At 39.4% G+C, this 22,335-nt stretch overlaps 1 protein-coding gene across 2 annotated transcripts in view; it reads right to left on the bottom strand.

Moving 5' to 3' along the window:
- Nucleotides 1–10,770: 10,770 nt before the first annotated feature.
- mical1 (microtubule associated monooxygenase, calponin and LIM domain containing 1) overlaps nt 10,771–22,335 on the bottom strand; it is a 56,387-nt gene continuing 44,822 nt past the window's right edge. For both annotated transcript variants that reach the window (XM_041799779.1, XM_041799780.1), the window contains 6 exons: nt 21,783–21,901; nt 21,595–21,708; nt 18,627–18,720; nt 14,692–14,785; nt 14,316–14,389; nt 10,771–11,533 (listed from right to left, as the gene is read on the bottom strand). In XM_041799779.1, the coding sequence (XP_041655713.1) occupies nt 11,340–11,533; nt 14,316–14,389; nt 14,692–14,785; nt 18,627–18,720; nt 21,595–21,708; nt 21,783–21,901 (689 nt within the window). In that variant the 3' untranslated portion in view covers nt 10,771–11,339. The remainder of the gene's footprint in view (nt 11,534–14,315; nt 14,390–14,691; nt 14,786–18,626; nt 18,721–21,594; nt 21,709–21,782; nt 21,902–22,335) is intronic.

Raw genomic sequence — 22,335 nt, 5'->3', positions numbered from 1 at the left:
GGAGAGAGAGAGAGAGAGAGAGAGAGAGAGGGAGAGCAGGGAGGGGAGGGGCTGAGAGTCTCACAGGTGCTTAGTGAGATGTGTTAAAGGCGCAGACTTCAGATCAGCTGCTGCAGCATTTTTTACACATAGCTCCTGCAGGTTTCCATGGAATACAGCACAAAACAGAAGAGGGAATAAAGAGGCCCCATACACACATGTGCAGGGACGTATGCTCATCATCTGCATCGTTTTCAGCACTAACAGTAAGACACTGTCCTGCACAGTCATTTCTAAGGCCAAGAAATATAAAAGGAGGAGCATTTTAAGGAGTGCATTTCGAGAAAGTGTAAAATTGGTATCAGGACAGTCAAAATTTTCTGTAAGAATGCCAGAATCTTTTTTAACTTACAATATTATGTGCACAGTTTGCAAAGAAGGAGATAAAACTCTATTACAATAAGAAGGCACTGTTTTTGAAGCAGAAAAACTTTTAGGTTCAGGCTGTAAAGTTTAACCTATGGCTCAGTTAATACAGAGCTGATTTCAAAGTTTCCATACCCACTAGAAATCTCACTGGTTTTATTTTTCATCAGATTAATCAGAAAGTCTCTTTTTAAAACGATCAAAGGAAAAACATTTCATACAAATTAAACATTCTTATAATGTGAGCTGTAACAATCATTAGTATCAGGTATGTACGGTGGCCCTGGAAGTCCACTAAAAATATCTCATGGTTGCAAAAACCATTTTACCAGATGGCGTAACCTTTGCAGTTAATCAAAATATGTGACAAAAAAATGCAAATACTTTTAAAAAGAACATCTGGTACAGAACTATTTCCTCATCTGCAAGACATATCTCCTCTTTTTGCAAAGAATATTTTATATTCTGCAAAATAACTTCATCCTTTGCCAGAAAAATCTCATCTTTGAGACATTTTTCATCTTCTGCAGGGAATATATCATCTTCTTTTAAAAAGTTTCCTTTTCTGCTTTGTAAATAATTTAGTTAAACATGATTTGTTGTTTCATGAAAAACATTTTCTTTGTTAAATATTTTTGCCTTAAGTTTATATATTTTTTCTTTTCCATGATGGAATATTTGTAAAGACCTTGAGGGCCTCCATACCACATTCAAGCCTTGTAGAACTAATCAACAGTTTTATGCTTTCTGAACACCATCTTCAAAGATTTTTTTATTTCCTTATGACCCCAAAGACTCTCCTATTAACAGCTAATGAAAAATAATCTTTGAAATAACTGCTGTAAATTGCTGTTAACATCTCTTGTACTATTTTCCACTTGTTCCACATCCTGCAGCCTGCAGCATGAGTCTCTGCAGCGGGGCACACTGTGGTGTTAAGAGGCAACCTTTAACAGGCTTACGCGTTAATCTGCATGAGGTGCTTATTTCACCTGCCACACACAGACACACACAGTACACAGAGAGAGAGGATGAGAGAGTGACAACACAGACAGCCTTCTGTGTTTGTGTGTACACTGCACACAGACTTAAAGGTCTGAAAACAAGCCTGTGTGCATGCACAGAATAATTATACTCCGATGTTTTAATCGTATGTCCCTGCAGCGTCAGCTCTGTAGGACAGTCTGAGATGACGACAAACGTGATGTCAGGATGTTTTTCCTCCATCAGTGTCCACTCCATTGATGAGGAGTTTTACATCCTTGTCATGCAGCCTCCTCCAGTTTTACATACATGTGCTGCAAATAGACACAGACAGAATATCAATACCTGGACCTGCTCATCACGTTGTCATGGATACCAGTTCAAAAGGTTGTCTCGGTCATTTGGTGTAGCATGTATTTGGAGATGAAGTCGTTTCCAATCGGGAGAGGAAGAATCATCAGGATGCAGAAACAGAATCAGCTCTGTAATGACAGAGTCACGTTTAATAATGACAGTTCTCTGAAACAGCAGAGGCTGGGTCACTGTTATTATCATTACAGGATGCTATTAGCTCTAAAGGACAGCTGAAAATACCAGGATGGAGCTGCACAGAGGAATATAACTGTAATCATATACAATTTATTTCAAAATATTAAAATGAAGGAGATTTTACTCTCTTTGAGCTTCTGGAGTCAAGTTTTTAGGATTACAATTCCCAAGACAACTGTTGTTGAATACTGTGACACATTAAACCAGTCTGAGGAATAGGAATTTACATTTTGAACTCCACTAAGAATATTTTGTCAGTACAGAGTTTAATCTATAAAATTAAACACAAGATTAGTTTTAAAAAACAGAGGGAAAGCTGATTTGAGATTTCAGTTAGTTTGAATTTCAATTGAATTTTAAATTGTCCATATGGTGCAATACTTGTTATATCAAAACAAAGAAATCTTTATTTTATGGACAGTGCCACCCAAAAGGGGGAAAAGGGTGGAGCTTTCTGGGGGCCACCCTAAAGGTCTGCAAAAACAAGATCTGTCCCATCTTTGAATAATGAACATCAAATATTTTTTTTACCTAAATACACACTATTTATTAGAGCAGCAAAATTAAGCTTAGTGTTGCTTCATACAAGACACGGAAGTCATACACCCAGCTGATTCCACTTATCGCCTCCCAGCTCCCACAGCCAATCACAGCTCTTCCTTTCAGCATGTTCTTCTCATTAATCCCTGCTTCATCAGTGCTGATACACCAAACTGGTTGCAAAGCTTCACCTCCTCCACCCCAGCCTCCTCCTTTATAGAATAAAGCTTGTTGCACCGTCATATTCAGAGTCAAGCTACTGCAAATTAATTGCTTCTGGTTATTTTCACTGTATTAAAAACACATATGGACGTTTCTGCCTGTACTCTAAAGCTGTATAACCATTTTGCAATAAAGTGGTTAAATATATGATGAAAGTTGTCTTGACTGAAATAGTTATTTTTTTATTGTTGCTTCAGTAAACATGTAACCTTGGAAAGCTGATGGACTGGCCAGATTCCACATCTGTCATCAGGCATAGTTGTACTGCAAGCTGGTAAACAATGGCAACCAGGTCAGGTATGGGAGCTGATCTGGCACTTCTCTGTGACAATGTTGGTCTTCTGCTCTAGAGCCATTCCCCTTCACTCTACGCATCTTTCTAGCTGACCCATTACGCACATGGCTACCCTCGACACTTGATCAAGCCCACTAAGTCCTGGGCACCCAGTGAGTTGGATCAGGCCCCAGAAAAGCACACCATTTACCCATAGAAGCGCATCTGCTGCTCCAATATCCAGCACCTGACTCATTCAATCTCCCTTCTCCTGAGCACATCAGCAGCAGACACACCCTTTTGCCAATGATACCCAAAAATGCGCCAGAGTGAAGTTGTCTCAAAAGGAGTCCAGGCGGCACCCCTGACCATCAGTTAATATCCAGGCCGAACAAGACTATAGTAAGACTGGGGGAACCAAGGACCGAAAGACTTTGGTCCGCATGTTCAGATACTGTGACTGACACACTGTCCTGCCCAGTGAACCCATCACCCTATGGGCAGGTCCAAGTGTGGGGTTCATCTCAGCTTTGCAGACAGCTGATCGATGGATTACGCCGCCAAGATACTGTACTGTGCAGACGTCTTTGAGTGAAGTAAGGCATGGTTGTGATGATCAAGCCCGCCTGATGGCACCACTGGGAGGGAAGAAGGATTGACGCTACCCCAGTAATGCTCTGGATATCTTTGCATATGATCAAGGGCATGGGAAAATAATCTGATGAAAAAATAAAAAAGTTCACACCTTTAGGGAGGAGTAAGGGGTGGATGTGGCGAGTTAGCACAGCCTAGGGTACAGTCCAGGTGGGCAGCAGGGCTGCCACAAGCCCCCGATGGTGCCATGGATGTCCCAGGGAACTGAAAAACTGCTGGCGGTCTGAGTGTGTTACAAGACATGCTGTCGAGTTTGACCTTGGCTGTCCTCTCCAGCCCTGGACTGTGACACCCCAGGCCCCGCAGTATATCCTTAGTGCCTAAACTGTAGGTAAACTGATCCACAACTTCCACTTTCTCAACATTCACAGACATAAATCCCATGGCAGCAGCCAAAGAATCCCAAAATACCTGGATCTTTGTTTTGGCCAAGGAGACGTGCATTCCCAACGTTTCAGCCTCCTAATCTAGCAAGTTAAAAGCCCCAACAACATTGTCTACAGTATCAACAAGGATCACAACATTAACAAAGTCCAGGATATCACCAAAAGACACTCCACAGTTCACTGCCCCAGACACCTCCCATTATAGAGTCCATACAGGTACTGAGGAGTGAAGGGGCTAAGAAACACACCAGAATTAACTGGAAACAAGTCAGAGGTGGAACCATGCATCAATTTTGGTTGTTTTGTTGAGATTTTGACTTGATTATCTTGTAATCTTGGGATAACAATGCAGTTTTCCCATGATTACAAGCCAATTTCTTGAGATCTTGGAAAAACAACTGAAATTAACTCATCTTTTCACTATAATTGTGTGGTGTTTATTTTGTATTGAATATTTTACTTTGTGGTACTTCCGGTTTCCGGAGCTGGTTGCTGGCTGCTAACTTGACTCTGTTTCTCCTGAGGCGTTCACCCTGCCCCCCTGGTGCTGTGGAGAGGCACACCTGCAGCGAATCCTCTAATCACACCTGCTATTTAAGACTGGCTGCAGCTCTCTACAGCGCCTGAGTCTTGTCTACATTACCTCACGGTAAACGTCGTCTCCGGGCTCCTTCTCGTGATCCTTCAGAGAAGTTCTTTGTGCTTTTGATGATTCCAGTGATCTCTAGTGTTTGCATTTTGTGTACATTGTCGCTAACGTGCCTCTCCTCCTTTTTTCCAGTGCCTCCTGCTCAATTCACCACAGCCAGCTCCAGCACTCCCTCACTCCCTCCTGGACTCTTGGAATCCCCTTCCCTGGTGCACTTATCCTCACAATAAAACTGTTAAAACTGCTTCCGTCTCCGCACCTGAGTTCAACCCTTACACAAAACATCACAAATTGCAGTGAAATAAGACGCATGGATGCATATTCTCCTAGGGTTTGTGTAGTTTCTCATCAACTTCTTTTCTTCTCAATTATTTCAGAGAAGTTAGCAGAAAAATACGGACATTAAACTGCCAAACCACATGGAAAGTAGTCGTGGTAACATTACAAAAGCAGTTAAACACTGCTGTTGTGTTCATGAGGCAGATGTAATATTGTAATACTGCACAGAGTCATTCTGCACTTGTATGTCTGCTTAGATAATTTAGATCCACGTAGCATGCAGAACTCTGACCTGCAGTATTTTTACACCGTCATGCTGATACTCAGGGATCTGCGTAGCCTACTTCCTCCATCAGTGCACATTACGCCCGGTGTCGTGTCAGCAGAGAGCAATAAACGCCGTGACACCAGGCCCGGATCGTGTGGGCCTTACATCATCAACCAGCTTACAGGAGAAACAGTGGGATACGCTCTACGTTTTAACCTCTGCCAGCAGGATTATCCAATTCTGCTGCTCCAATTATGTCATTACAGTGATGTAAAACAAAAGCCATGTATTCTCCTCTGCAGAGAAACAGAACAATTAAGATCGCACCAAGCTCTTCAGATCCATATCCACCTAATGGACGATCAATGGGATTACACTAAAGGGATGAGGGAAATGTTCAGAGCTTTAAATAAGCTAATCTGCTGCTGAAAAGTGCTCCGAGAAGAGGACAAGTCATAGAAGATGAGGTAGTCATGACACATCAAATCAGGAAATTAAACAATGATTCAGCCTTCATAGGATTACTAATAAAATAAAGATATTTAGTGGTAGTTATAAAGTTTACATCAGTGATTTCTGAAGGGACCTTAGTCACATAACCAGAGGTTAAACTTAGATTAGCGTTTGCATGGCACCAGTGACCTATTTGTGATTTTTGAACACGCAATCGACCTGATATGCACAGGTGATTATAGCTTTAGGTACAGGTAGGATCCTGCCTGAGGCCTGGAGGTCAAACAGGACTTATGATATAGTCAATGTAAGTGTGCATTAGACATGAGGTATATATCTAAAATGACTTCTGATGACTAAGAAGTGTATTTGGATGTAAATAAGAAGTCAAGAGAGGACAGAATGAAATCAAAATAAATTTTCATGATTCAAAAAGTCCAAGTTGAGGCCTCCTGGCTTCAACAGCGAGGTCCAAACCAGAGGTGGAGCTAGAAGTTTTAATCTACAGAGGCCAACCCTAGGTCTAATGCCACTTCCTCGTATTTTGTCACCTTAGAGTGCACCAAGAAGGGCCCTTAGTCAAGTCTTGTCCACTTTAAAGGCAGCCTAGACAGTTCTTTATCATGTTTTATTCAATTAGAGGGCAACCAAAAGGGAACTTTGAAAAATGTTGACCACTTAGAAGGGAACTTGGAGGACTCTTAATCATCTTTATGTTTATCAGGGGCATCCAAGAGGACACTTTCACTGCTGTCTTAACATTTGGAGCCCTCTTTGTCCTCTCTTTGAGTTCACCAGTGCTTAGAAAAGCCCATTTTGATCTTTGTCCATAGCAATCAAATTGCTTAAGCCACTTTGATTAATGTGCAGTATTCAATCAACCCCCCCAACAAAGGAAGCAATATCAGTAAAATAAATGTGTTGCACAATAAAAAACCGATGCATAACAATGTGAGTGGTGTTGACTTTGACCTTAAAGCTTTGATGCAGATCCTCCAGAAGACCTCCTCCTCCTCACCGGCATCCTCTGAAAGATCACACAGTCAGGGTAAATATTGACAGTTAGTTAACAGACACGCATGTGTGAAAAAGAGGGGATTTCTGTAGTCAAAACAAAACACACTCCTCTATGAGGGTACTTTAATAACACACACACACACACACAGGCTGTCTGGAGTGTTTTCATCAACAAGAATAAACTCAAACTCAGCCAACTTCAGCATATTTAACCTGTTACCCTAAGCATATTTGATTTGTAGGACAAATTTTGGTGACACTATTAGAGCGGGCCCTAATCACCTAGTAATTTATAGTAATAAGTGTAATTTCTATAGAATAATATGGTAATTACCTTGTAATAAGTTGGCATTTTACCAAGTTATAACTTTGAATATGGTCATATTAAGGCGGTATTTACCTCGTAATAAGTCCTTGTAATATGGTAGCTATTCTTTAATAATTAGGTTAAATTATCATGCAAGTTTTATGGAAAATTATCATTTTATTTCTAAGTAATCACATGGTAAAATACTGGAGAATCACCACAATATCACCAGGATTAGGGTAAAATACCACCTAAATACAAGAGAACTCTCACAATATAATGAGTAATTACTTGACATTTGATACATTATTAATGGTAAACGCTTCCATAAAATGCAAACGTATTACTAGGTATTTACTCCTTATTCTTAAGAAATTTTAGGATAATAAAAATTACTATAAAATTAGGGTCCTCTAAAATAAAGTGCTACCCAAACATTATCTATTTGGCTCTTTTAAATGGTTGTAAAATTGAAATTTTACAATAGTTTTAAGATAATCCAACAACCAATCCAGTAACTTTTAGTGCTGTCATCATTAATGCATCACTCACAACACATCAGACTCAATGATGTGCATTAATTGTTTTTTGGTGCAAATTCTATCTCCCTTTAAGAACATTTTGGTCGATCCACTGCAGTGTCTCCCTGCAGCCACAGTAATGTAAAATAAATCCACCGCTGCTTTTTAAGGTCTAATTTCACTTTAAAAACTCGCAGACAGCTCAGTGAACAGCCCAAAGTCATCTTTATCTTATGCTGTCAAACATTTAGCTTTTTCCTCTTCCCTTATTTCCTTTTAAATCAACAAGGTTATTTTTCAGAGGGGAGAATGTCGAGAACAACTACAGAAATTCTGAGACTTGTTTTGACATTTACCTGTTAATTATTCAATTCAGGTGTTTCAATCAGACCTGTTGCCACAGGTGCTGAAAATCAAGCACCTAGCTATGCAGTCTCAAACATTTTGATACAAACTGGGTTGTTCTGAGGATCTCAGTGACCTCAAGCATGCTACTGTGATAGAGCCACCTTTGCTTTAAGACGGGTTGTGAAGTTTCATCCCTGCCAGATATTCCACAGTCAACTGTAAGTGATATTAATATAAAGTGGAAGCGTTTAGGAATAACAGCAACTCAGACAGGAGGAAAAATCACAGAGGGGTCACAATTACTAGGGTGAGTGGTGCATAAAAGTCGCCAACGTTCACTGATTCCATGGCTGAAGGGTTCTGAACTTTTACTGGCATTAATGTATGCACTAAAACTGTACAGAAGGAACTTCATTAATGGGTTTCCATGGCTGAGCAGCTGTGTGCAAGCCTCAAATCACCAAGTCCAATGCCAAGCATCTGATGGAGTGATGTACACACTGACATGTGGAGACATGTTCTGTGGAGTGATGAATTACGCTTCTATGTGGCAGAAGTGGCAAAAAGCAGTGTCAAAAATGGACAAAAACTGGCAAAAATGGTGGTGAAAAAAGTGCCAAACGTAAAAGAAAAGTAGCAAAATGGGAAAAAAACAGCAACAAAGAGGCAAAAGTGGAAAAAATTCATTTAAATTGGCAAAACAGTGGTAGAGTGGCATAAAGAGATGAAAAGTAGCAAAAATGGGATAAAAGTGGCAAAAAGAAGAGGCAAAAATGAAAAAAAGTACTTCAAGTTGCAAAAACAGCCAAAGGGGGAAACTGTCAAAATGGGTTTAAAGTGGCAGAACGTAGTGGTAAACATAGAAGAAAAGTAGCAAAAATGAGGAAAAGCAGCAACAATGGGTCAAAAGTGGCAAAAAACGAATTAAGATTGGCAAAACAGTGGTAGAGTGTCATAGAAAACAGCAAAAATTGGATAAAAGTGGCAAAAAGAAGTGGCAAAAATGGGCAAAAAATGTACTTCAAGTTGTAAAACAGGCAAAAAAACAGCAAAAATGTGTTTAAAGTGGCAAAACTGTCAAAAATCGGTTTAAAGTGGCAAATAAGGGATAAAGTGTCAAAAAGAAGTGGCAAATGTAGAAGAAAAACAGCAAAAATGGGGGAAAAGGAGCAACAATGGGTCAAAAGTGGCAAAAAATGAATTTCAATTGGCAAAACAGTGGTAGAGTGCCATAAAGAGGTAGAAACAGCAAAAATTGGCCAAAAATGCACTTTAAGTAGAAAACAACAGGTGAAAAAAACAGCAAAAAAGGGATAAAAGTGGCAAAAATGGGACAAAAGGAGTAGAACAGTGTCAAAAATGGGCAAAAAGTGGCAAAAATTTGATAAAAGTGGCATAAGGAAGAAGACAATGGGATAAATGTAGCAAAACAGTGTCAAAAATAGGCAAAGAGAAGCAAAATAGGATAAAAATGGCAAAAAAGAAGGGGCAAAATGGGATGGAAGTGGCATAACAGTGTCACGGTGGGGTAAAGTGACAAAAAGGGATAGAAGTGGAAAAACAGTGTTGAAAAATGGGCAAAAACTGTCAAAAATGGGATAAAAGTGGCAAAAAGAGGTGGCAAAATGGGATAATAGTGGCAAAACAGTATCAAAAGTGGGCAAAATCATAACAAATGGGATAAAAGTGGCACAAAGAAGTAGGAAAATTGGCAAAACTGTACTTCGAGTGTTAAAAACTGGTGAAAAAAGAAAAAATGGGTTTAAAATGTGGAAACCATAAAAAAAATGGGCAAAAAAGCCTACAAGAGGCATAAGTGCTATAAAAAGGCAGCAAACAGCAAAAATGGTTAAAGGTGGAAAAAGAGCAAAAACTGGCAAAATTGTGTTGAAAAGGGGTTAAAAAATCTAACACAAGAACACAGTTTGACACACTTTTTAGGTCACAAATAAGGTAACTGTTAGCCAGGACGCTAACACCAATGCTACTGATTCAACACATGCACTGATATCATCAGTGCATCATAACCAGGGAGGGCCTGTTCTCTGGGGTTTTAAGGTGCCAAACCAATTCTGTGAGCAGCCCTGGAAAGAAACAGTACTTTTCAATCATTTTTTCCCCTGGGAGGTCCTTAAACATACAAGCCCTCTTGTCCAGCACGTCTTATCATTCTTGTTGTTGTTTTTAGATAAATATGTACTATGTTTGCTTAAATCAAAATAAGAATCTGATGCCTGTCTTCAGAATCTGGTAAGATTTCTTACAGTCTAGAGGGACAAGTGTGCACCCTAGAGGTTAGATGCTAGATTGCAAACAGTTAAAGCTTTTTTATGTAACTCCAGTGCAGTGAATGGCCAAGGCCACTGTGCCTATATGAAAACATCCAGGAGGAATGAGCTACCATTGGCTGAAGCTTCAAAGTGCACAATTAAAAACATGAAAACTAAGAACATCAAAGTGCGTGATCTTTATTTGATATACTGTGAAGTGCCGCCCAGGTGGCACAAAATGGCATCAGAACAATAAAAGACGATATAAGGCTCCTTTTAACAGACAACAAACCGCTCTTTGTCTTCATTTCAGCTGTTCTGTCTGCACATGAAGAGGAACACCTGCAAATGATGAATAGAAATAGATGAAAACCACTCCCAGTCCCACCATGATAACATGATACACCAAAGATTAAAGAGCAGCAGTTGAAGGCTGAGAGTGAAAACCCCAAAGTCTGATCATGGAGGGGTGAACCTTCACTCTTCATGTTTGCAGGGAAGAAGCAGAAAGTGCTACAAAAATCGGAAAATCCATCAAATAATTGGATAATAAAATCAAGACTAATAACAGGATTCATTAATTCTAATATTTTAACTACATCTTTTATAATGCTATTATTTATTCAGTATACAAATACTAAACATAGAATATGATATGTTTATTAGTATGTCATTGTGTACAGTAGCACTTTTTCTTGATGAAACGTGTAAAACATGTATTTCCTCAAAAACAGCATCCATCGGTCTCCAAGCTCCTAGGCTAATTTCTGCATGACGTGATTTTAATGTCGCTCAGTCAGCCTTTGCACAAAAATCAGAAGTTTCCAAGCTGTGATGAAGATCTGCTGTATGAAGGTCGTGAAATAGTTCAGGAGACACGGGGGGTCCTGTTTCATATGCGGTCTGCTGCAGTGACCCCACAGTGTCTGCAGCCTCAGCTTAAAGCTGCACATCTCCAGGCTTATGTCTCCCTCTAGGGGGTGGATTGCAGCTGAAAATCCTTCTGCCTGTGGGTGACAATAAGCCTCAGTTCTTCATCCTGGTTGGATGAAAAGAGACAGCTTGTGGTGGGTCACCCTCCGCCACGCTTCATCTTTGGCTTTCCAGAGTTTCAGGTTCAGAGTCTGAAAGCAGCGAGTCGCACAGACAGTAGACGTGAAGGGAATCTACCGTGGAGTTTGAATGTGAACAGTTTGTGTTTGTGTGAAGAGCCCTACGCCCAGTGAACCTGAGCTTCTGCCTTGGAGTGACGTTTAGCCTCCCTGATGGAGAAAGCCTCCTGCTCCTCGCTGATCTCCTTCAGCCTCTTCTCCTCCAGGAACGCCACCAGCGAGTCCCTCATGTCCACCACCTCGATCATCTGCTGCAGGACACGCTCCTCCTCCGCCTGCTGCTCCGACGTTTTGTCTGCAGAACAAACACATGTGATGAATTATAATCAGCCTCAAGCAGTCTCATCATAATAAAAAATACAACAAATAAAACAAAGTGAGCGTTGGAGGGTATGTGTGCAATCATGAACCCTCAGAGAATTATAACAGCCATTTTGGCGTGCATTAATGATTCTGCTAAAAAATACAAGTTACACAGAAATAAAAAAAAAAAAAGCACACTGAGGTATTGAATAACAAGGAAAAAAACAACATTTCACATACTGGAAAGATGTATGTAGAAGCTTAAAAGACCTTTTCTTAACATAATATATACTTATAGATGACTTTTAAGGACTGTTTGAATCATACTAGCTTTACAGTAAGTTTGACATTTTACACTTTCAGGCAGAAACTTTGATTTCAATGTTTCTGCACTCATATCAACCAATCAGTGTCATTTCCTGCAGCTGTTTTTGCAAAAAACTTGTTGTGCACCACCTGCTCAACAGATTAATACACAATGAGAGTTCACTTTTATTGTCCTTGATCGATGCTTCCAAAGTTTGATCTGCAGCATCCTAGGATGCGCAGTAGAGGTCAGAGGTGGAAAAAGTACCAGACTATTGTACTCAAGTAAAAGTACAGTTACTCAGGGTAAAAATTACTTAAGTAGAAGTAAAAGTACTCGTCTATAAATATACTCAAGTAAAAAGTAAGTCATTAAAAATGTACTCAATCCAAGTACTGAGTAGCCACTTTTGATACCCAAGGGGCTTTCGCGGTGAAATATGACCGGTCCTTAATGTGCAATAACAACAAGAAAATACGGACCTCCAACCAGGTAATTTATTATAAGGTATGACCTAAGTACAATGCAACAGCTAAATCATTCTCTAACTTGATATCAATTGCTATATTAAAGGGGATGATCATTTCTCATATTGTTCTATTCTTTATTAAGAAAAACAAATACATGAGCAAGAAAAGTAGGATTATAGTTGATAAAATAAAAGTAAAAGAAACTTGAATGTTTGAATAATGTCTAAATCATAAAAAAGAAAAAAGATTATATCAAACTGGTTATTTTGACGCTTTTCAGGTTAATCAAATATTGCACTGTCCCCAATTTGACTAAATGTATTAAGTTACTTTCAACCCCTGGTAGAGGTCAACTACCACAAATAAAAACTCTAAACCTAACTTTAAAAATGTAAATCATGTTTACAATGATGATAAAATGTTGTATTACATGTGCATATTTACTGCAAAAAGCCAAAGAAATAACAGAACACAGCAAGATGATTTAGCTCGTGTCAAATATTGGATTTATTTTGTTTTATGTACGGGACTGGTTTCACTGGTTTAACTGGTTTGACTGGTTTGACTGGTTTGACTGATTTGGCAATTTAACTCGCGCTGGATTAACTGGTGACTCTTTCAGTGCCTTCAGAAATATTGACAGGGACCCAACAATTTCACCTACTTGGATAGATATTTGTATCTCTCATATGTATGTTGGACTAAAAAACTCACTAAATATCTGCATTTTGAGTACATTTGAGCTTATAAATTCACCAGAAGGCTGCCTCACCATTACACCATTAGTAACCTGGCAGTTTCAGACTAGCAGCATGTTTTGCTACGTCACGCCCCATAACAGCTATAACAGCATACCAGGCACTGGTTTTTCTGCGTGTTGGCTTTGTCTCCCTGCTGTCAAAGCTCTGTCATTCTTCCTAAGTTTAACCTCAATAAACCTCCTACAAGTGACTGGATTCACTGTACTGTGGAACTGTTCCCTTTAGCTTTTCAAAATAAAAGCAATATGTACAATCAAAGGGAGTTTCTTCAAAGAAATGCTAAAGTAGACTTTTACTTTGAAAAGCACAAACCGGAAGTGTTTTTGTACTGTGTTTTATCTTTACCTACAACATTTTGTACTGTGTGGACACAGAAAGCTTCATAAATAGTAGAAGTTAGGGGAAGAACTCTATCAACAGAAGCATTTTAGCTCGTGACCTTCATCAGGGTGGACGTACATATTTGCAACAACAAAGTAAATATGGATCTGTGTTTAGAATTTTCCTGTCTATTTTGACCGATAATTGCACGTGGTGCGCAGAAATAATAGATGAGCCCTCAAATCTCAAAATTCTCCATGTGAGACATGCAGCATCTCTGAGATGCAGCCCGAACACTGGCTGCCAGTCTGAAATGGTGGTTACTGCATAGGAACGGCGAGGAGTGCTCCGGCCAAGAGACGTCCCACTACCAGTGTAGACCAAAACATGGCAGCCTCCTGGTGAGTTTATAAACTCAAACTTACTCAAAATTCAGATATCTATAGTTTTTTTAGTTCAATATAAATATGGGAGAAACAAATATCTGTTCAATAAGTTGATTTGTCTGATCATGCGGGTTCCTTTAAAGGTAGTTACAAGTTCAAAATAGTCTTTTAAGAGATCCCTGACTATCACAGAAGCACCACAAACATACTGGAAGATGTAATCCTTGCAGCATGGAGGCTATGAACATCCCACCATCAAAAACTCCTCAAGAAAAAGCATATCTAAAGCTGGGAAGCAATAACAAACTGTGAACTTGGATGTTCCAATTTTATCTCCATTACCAAACTCTTATCTTGTAGCTGAGACACAGAATAAACTGATTTTATGGAGGATTAGCTGAACAGGAGCATGGCATGATAAGAGGAAACAGTAGCTGGTGTTGTTTTTTTTCCTACCTGCTCAAACATAAACTCTCTAAAAAGCTTCAACAACAGAGACGTCTCTGTTTGTTGACTGCAGTTTACCCACCCGTCAGCTCCATGTACTTTCTGAGCTCCAGCTCCAGCATGCTTTGCTTGTCTTCCAGCTCCAGCTGTCGAGACCTGAGAAACACAAACAACAGCTGATTCATGTCAACATCACATCCTGCTGTAGCTGCAGGTCATCATCAGGGCAAATATCAGAAAGAGTCAGACTTTACAAACAACTGGCTGCTAAAATGGCGAGACTGAACAGAAACCTCACTGTTTCTGTGTTTAAGTCTGCAGTCCTGGACCTTCTGGACACTTTGTCACTCCCACTCTGAACAAAAGATGTGTTGTCCTCCCTCCATGGCTGCACAGGCTTTAAACTGTGTCTCACTTTCTGAATGCTGGAGTGAGGAAAGAAATGTGTGCACACTTACGCCACCATGAGGTCAGACTCCTCAGAAACCAGTGCGTTCTTCTCGTGGACGAGCTGGATCCAATGCTCGATCATCTCAGAAGAGCCGCCACTGCCTGCAGTGGAAAAAAACTGAGTGTGAGTGATGGTGTGTTTACTTGGTAAGCTTTATATAAAAAGAGGAAGATGAGTTTATATGGGAATTCCAGTAATAGAGCTGTGGAACAAGATTTATGATCAGTCAGTGACAGAACAGGCATGTGAACAAGTCTGGAGAGAAATTGGAGCCCTCAGGCAACATGCATCTCCTCATAATTATATACCTGGTGTTTGTTTACCTTACTGAAGCCTTTTAGAACTTGTTTAGTCTTGTACTAGATTTTAAAACCAACAGCAGCTCATTTATGTTTTCTCTACATTATGTTTGATTACCAGAGTAGGTTGTGTGCAGTCTTAGGATCCTGATGATGTGCTTATTTCAGATGGTGGGCAGGGATCATACATTGTGCATGATCATTTTCCTCAGGTTAACTGATTTGCCTGCTGGGAGGCAATCTATATCACAAATGACTCAGTCCTGCAGACCTACTGCATGTCTAGCCAAATGAAGGGAGGCTATCTGTGCCCATTTAACAGCTTTTCTCCCTATTTTTGTCTAATCTATACTTTTAATGGTAACAGAGATATGATAATAAGGAAATAAACCTTGTGGAGTAAGCAACAAAGTAAAAATGCATCATTCAACAAGGAGCAACCTCTTTACTGAACAACAGGAACTTGCACCTGTCTGACAGCCTGTTTCTTTTCCTCCATTTTTGCCCATTAAATATATGTTTAAAACGAAGATATGGTGCCAAATGAAGAGTTGTTTGGGATTGGCTCTTATTACTGGGCTGAGCTGAATTATCTGGATCCTTTAAAAGACAGAATTTCCACTGCAATGAGTGAAGCTGGAGGGACAGTGGGAACACAAGAAGGATCGGGGTTTGTTTTGCCAGAGTAGAAATGGATTCTTCTCTTTCAGATTTCAGACGCATACTTCTAATCCATGTCTGCTGCTGTTTTACTGTAAGATTTAAAACTTTTTGCCAGAATGTATCACTGATATCTGGACCAACAAGTAGTTTGAGATCAGTTTTAACGGAGCTCAGCAAAAATTCAAGCAGGAAGACTGTTTCTGCTCATTCTTCAGTCACCACTCATTCACATCTCTCCCTTTTTCATTCTTTCTCTCTTCCAGCTCTGACGATTAGCTGATTATGGGTGTTCACTCTCCGAAGTACTCAGCTAATCAGATTCTGCCTCAACCCCATTTGACCAATCATCATGCACCTGTCAGATTTTAAATCTGTCATTCTCTCTTCTGTGCAGACGCTGCAACCCTCCTCCACCCCAGCCACCTCCATTCAGTTATTCAGAGTCTAGTCCAGATCCTTACAGGTCTCCTGCTCATCTTTATCCTACATTCCTGGGTTCCTTGGCAGCTTCTCAGAAGTCTACTCCTCATCTGATCCTGCATCTCTCAACACCATCACCAGTGCCTGGACTCCATAGGGGGGTATCCTATTCCTGCTGTTTGCCTCACTGCCCCTTAAAATAAATGATATTGTCATGGTAGAGTCTAATCGCCAAGGACTTTGCACAATTCTCTTTCATTCAATTTGTTGAATAAATTATTGTCAAACTCTCTCCTGATTGAACTGCTATTTAAACGGCTGGCAGAGCCACAAATGGCACAAAACGTTGCTATTTTGATAGCGTGCCTCTAACAGGGTATATAGAGAAAACCTATCAACTCTGATCAATACCTTTCAAGTCCCTTTTCAAACATTTTAAGACCCTGTTGCATCTTCAATTTCTAACCTGTCACATAAGCAACAGTTACTTATGAAAAAACATAAACTAAATACCATTCAAAAAATAGCCTACAATGTCTTTATGGATGTAGAAATCTAAAAGCTGCAAAATTTAAGCTCTTACAATCTTGGATTTAAGACTTTTTAATACTTTTTAAAGCCATGTTTTTGCTAAATTGATTTTCAGCTCTTAATGGATTTCAAGAACCTGGGGATATCCTGCCTATGCAGCAATCAGTTCCTGGTGGGGCTGGGCAATTATGGCAAAAATAAAAAAAATCACAATTAGTTGAAATTTTTTTAACCACAATTATGAATAATGAATGATTATTCCATTCCCAACCTCCTACTCTGTTTGTTCTGTAAATATTTGTACAATTTTATAACAAACAACTGAAAGGAACAGGCACAGATTAACAATTTCTGGTTATTCATTGAAACATGTGAAATCAAAAAACACATCAGCTGAAATGAAAATGTTTTTCGTAACAAGTCAACTTTTTCCAAGAAAAGAGGAAAAAATTGAAATAATTGACACGGCACCCCCTTAGTGGGGGTCAAATGATGACTTTGGGGCCTGGCAAGACAGAAAAAAAAACATTGCTACAGCAAAATGGATTGTTGTCTTTCAGATTCAACACTGGGCTTTACTTCATCCATAAACTATCTGTTGTTTGAATGTCAGCTCATGTAATGCTGATGGATGGGGGATCCTACTCCTACATGCTCTGACTCGGTGCTGCCCTGATAACAACTAATGTTTTTTTAAGCAAATAAACATCAGTATAGTGAAAATAAAGATCTAAATTTGTGCTCTCTCTGTATTAAACCACATTCTCAGATAGCACTGGGGAACAAAATCATGGTGAATATCAAAATATTTCACCCCTATCAAGTTTTTTTTCCAACAAGATCTTGGAAAAAAAATCTGAAATGTGGATTTTATCTTCTTTTAAACCACTCAGAGAGACACTTTAAACTTTACTGTTATTGATTCAATGTCACTGCATTCATAGAGACATTTTAATGTCTCTTTTGAATCTGTTTTGAGCTAAAAGCTGAAAAACTTAACTATGCACCACCTCCTCATCAAATAACGGCAGACAGAGAAAATGAAACTAAATATATTGTATATATACAACTGTATGTTGGCTGAGCCCACGACTGTCTAAAATCATAGCATTATATGTTGGCATTGGAGCCCTCCAGTCCTGATTAGATGGCCTGTTTCCTGCATTGTTCTGTAGTTTGTTCAGCATTTCCTCATTATTGCTGTGGTTCCTCTGTATTGTTTGTTTTAATGCACTGTGCAGCACTTCGGTCAGCGGCTGTTTTTAAATGTGCTTGAAAAAATTTGACTTGACAACTCTCCAAAAAAGACAGAGCTGTTTAAACTGCTAAAAATGTCTGATTCACAGCAGTCTCCACATACATGAAAGATGAGAGTTTGTCATTATTGTACTCTGAATATGTTTTTGCTTCTCCAAGTTGGTAAAAATTCTGTTATTGCAGATTCATATTAATATGTTGGTATTTTTAGGTTTTTTTATAAGCTTTTATTTGATTGGACAAACATAGATGGACAAGAATTATGACAAGAGAGGGAAATGGCATGCATCAAAATATCCAAAAGAGCAAAAACTCTTTAGGTTTCAGGACCAAAGAGACTTTAAAGACGAGGGTAGCAGGGTAAAACTCATGGCAAACGTGGTTCAACAATTGGCCTTCATTGGCGTCATGGACCTGAGGCTAAAAAAGAGGCCCTTATATACAGGAAGTACCTGTTCAAAATGATTTTTTTTCATAATATACCTTCCTTGGAGGTACAGTATAAAAGCCAAAAGGGTTGCTCAAAACTAGACCACATTATATGGACACTATAAAAACATATGAAATGTTTATCGTTTATCAAGGATAGTTCCTGGAAAGCATTTATCATGATCTGCATTCTACGAGACTGCTCAGGAATAAAGATGCCACAAGGACATGCTATGTCATAACTGTTCAGTTATTCGCATCAGGACAGGAAGTCAAACCAATCAGGATCAGAACCCAGGCTGCTCTACCAACTTTGGGTCTGCAGTCAACATTAGGGTCTTACCAGCTTCCCCTCGAAGGGCCCTCTCCAGCTCCACTCCTTTACCCTCCAGCTCTTTGAAGGTCACCTCGATCTCCTCCAGCCTCCTCTGGATGGACTGTGAGCATCAACAAAAATTCAGATTTCAGTTAAATTTGGCTCAGTTTGTGAAAGTATTCATGTTTTTGTGTGCAAAGCAGAAAAATGGACTATAGAAAACACAGACAAAGACACCCGACATGGGCTTTCTGCCTGGGTTTTATCAGTGATGACACATTCAGCCTGAAATCGAGCTATTAATAGATCAGTGGCATTATCAGCGCTTTACTGTCAGCTATACACCACGGCTGCCTATGGTCTCATGGAGGAAGGACAGTTATATACTGGCTTCTTTATCTATCATGACTTCAGTTTGTGTATTTATCTATTTAGCATGGACATACAGAGACACCGGTGCTGACATTTAACCATGCATACGCTCTAGAAACACAGCTCAGAGTGTCTGTGGGAAAGTGAAACATGAGTCCATGAGAGGCTTAATGGCTAAAGTTACAAAAAATGGAAAACAGAAAAAAAATACAAAGAGAATACAGCGTAGATTTGAATGCAGTGCAGATTATAAAAGCAAGACTGATAACATGAATGTTCAAGAAATAAAAAGGGCAGAGATACAAGCAGACTAAAGACATGTGAGGGTATGCTTTATGTGTAGGAACAATGTTACCATTATATAATACCTATAAAATTTTGTAGTGTATATACTTTGCAATGTAAACAAACAAACCAGTTCTCTTTTTGTAATCTTTTGGAACAAAACTCAAGAATCAAGAATCATTTTCAACCCCTATATTTTTTATTTCTATGGCTTCAGGACTTTAGTGAACCATGAGATCCATTACCCACAAATGGAGAAAACTTGAAGCATAGTTGTCACACTTAATAATTCAGATCATCAAACAAATTTTATAGTAGACAAAGATAATCAGAGCAAATACAAAATGCAGTTTTCACATGATGATTTTACTTATTCTGGAAAAAAAGCCATCCAAACCTACCTCACCCTATGTGAAAAAAGTCATTGACCCTTAAACCTTATAACTGGTTGTTCTACTCTTGGCTAACTGGCAATGAGTGCTTCACATCGTTGTGGAGGAATTTTGGTCCACTCATCTTTGCAGAATTGTATTAATTCAGCCACATTCGAGGGTTTGGAGCATTTTAGGTCACACCACAGCATCTCAATCAGATCTAAGTCCAGACTTTGACTAACCCACTCCAAAACCATCCCTTTGTTTTTTAAATCCATTCAGAGGTGGACTTGCTGGTGGGTTTTGGGTCATTGTCCTGCTGCATAACCCAAGTGTGCTTGAGCTTGAGGTCACAAACTGATAGTCAGACATTTTCCATCAGGATTTTCTGGTGGAGACCAGAATTCATCCATCAATTACAGCAAATGGTCCAGGTCCTGAAGCAGGGAAGCCGGCCCCAGACCATCACACTGCCACCAGCGTGTTCTTTTTTATCAAATGCTGTGTTATTTTCACACCAGATGTAACGGGCCACACACCTTCCAAAAAATTCAACTTTTGTCAGTCCACAGAATGTTTTCAGTCAAATGTGAGACGAGCCTTTGTGCTCTTTGTGATCAGCAATGGTTTTGGCCTTGGAACTCTCCCATGGATGCCATTTTTGCCCAGTCTCTTTCTTATTGTTGAGTCATGAACTCTGACCTTAACTGAGTCAAGTGAAGCCTGCAAGTCTTTAGATGGTCTGGGTTCTTTTGTGACCTCCTGGAAGAGTCGTCTTTGTGCTTCTGGAGTAATTTTGGTAGGCAAGCCACTCTTGGGAAGGTTCACCACTGTTCCCAATTCTCTTAGTTTGTGGATAATGGCTCTCACCATGGTTTGCTGATGTCCCAATGCCTTAAAAATGGCTTTATAAGCCATTCCAGATGGATAGATGTCAGAGACTTTGTTTCTTATCTCTTCTTTGAATTCTTTAGATGGTGTGTTGCTTTTTGAGATCTTTAGCCTACTTCGTTTTGTCAGACTGGTTCTATAATGGTTTTTCCTGAGTCAAGAGGTCTGGCTGTGATCAGGCCTGGGTGTGGCTGGTAAAACCGAACGCAGCTTTCCAAAAATGCCGTTAATCACAATTAATTTCTGGGGCCAGGTAGGTCTGGATGACTTTTTCCCCTTAATAAATGGAATCATCATGTAAAACTGCATTTAGTATTTGCTCCGGTTATCTTTGTCTTATATCAAAACTTGTTTGCCTCGCCTGCTTTGGATACTCCCAGATTTTCTTCTTAACAGCCTACTATCTTTGTCAGGTTTCCCTCTATATTTTTAGTTTTTTTCTGCTAAAAAGGTTTCATTCAAACATTTCAGAAGCTAGAAAGGATAAGACTTTCTCTAGGAGGATCAAAGGATAAGTTAAAGCGTGTATGGCAACCTTTCATCACAAATCTGCTCAACCAGTTGTGGGATTATAGTGCAGTTTTTATTTTTTCTTAAATTGTGTCAAGGAATCGGCTTAGTATTCATCCCACAGTCACAGCTTTTCATGTGCTGGGTTTCTTTCATAATTTTATATGATACATTATTTATTCACTTATTTAGTGCGATCTTTATTTCTTCTTATGGCTGGAAACGCTTTTTTTTTAAATATTAGTTTTAGGGCTTTTGCCTTCTTAGATAGGACAGCTGAAGAGAGACAGGAAACATGGGGAAAGAGTGGGGGAAGACATGCACTAAACATGCACCAGGATCAGGAATCAAAACTGTGGCCCGTGCATCGAGGACTGCAACCGCTGTATATGGCACTAGCTTTCAATACAGAGTTTTATTTATGACCAATATAAACACTTATCTATACATTTTTGTGTATGTAGGGCTTAATAAAAATAGTTTTAAAGGGGTAATGAATAAAGTACATGAATAACAAACCCCTTATTAGAAATGCATGTTGTTAAAGTCAGGGAAGCACTAACCTGAGCTTTCCTCAGTCGCTGTAACTCACTCATCTTTGCTCGCCGCTCTAGCGTCCTCAGCTTCATCAACTCCAGCTTCTCTGCCTCCAGAGGGTCTGACGGCAGCGACTGAAACTACAGCAGGGAGTCAGTACCGGTAGAGTCACTATAAATTTAAACAAAAACATCAGCTCAGTTTCTCTTCTTACTTTCTCATTGAATAAATCGATATCATCTTGTCCAAACATCTCATCGTCGTCATCGTCATCGTCATCATCTCCATCGATGCCTTCTTCTGAGGTGCTATGAATGTGTCTGAACGTTGTTTCTGAGGGGAAATGTAAGAAAGGTGTTGGTGCAAGTGTGAAATCAGAATGACACAGATCCCAGTAACACCACGGCAAAGGTTTCACTCCCCTGCAAATATATTCTTTCATCAGAGGAGGAGACGAGTAAATCAGACTTAAAAAAGAAAGAGGCAGCGTGCACAACTCAAAAGCACAAATGCAATGTCTGCTAACTCAAAGCAAACACTACAAGCACAAAGACATCAGGATTCTCATTGAAGTAAGCCACTAATAATGACAAAGATGAACAGCAGCCAGAGGAAACTATCTTTTCTTCTTTCTTTAAGGATCCACTGCTTGAGGATGAGAATTATTATAATAACTTTAAAAACTGTATTAATATGCAGTAGCCTTTATCTAAACAAGGTCACACAGTGCTTTCCAAGAGGCAAACAAAACAAACAAAATCAAAATA

This window comes from Cheilinus undulatus, linkage group 11 (assembly GCF_018320785.1).
Source record: "Cheilinus undulatus linkage group 11, ASM1832078v1, whole genome shotgun sequence".
In the NCBI taxonomy this organism is placed as follows: Eukaryota; Metazoa; Chordata; class Actinopteri; order Labriformes; family Labridae; genus Cheilinus; species Cheilinus undulatus.
Note: the sequence above shows the minus strand (reverse complement) of the source record. Positions and strands in the feature narration are given on the sequence as shown.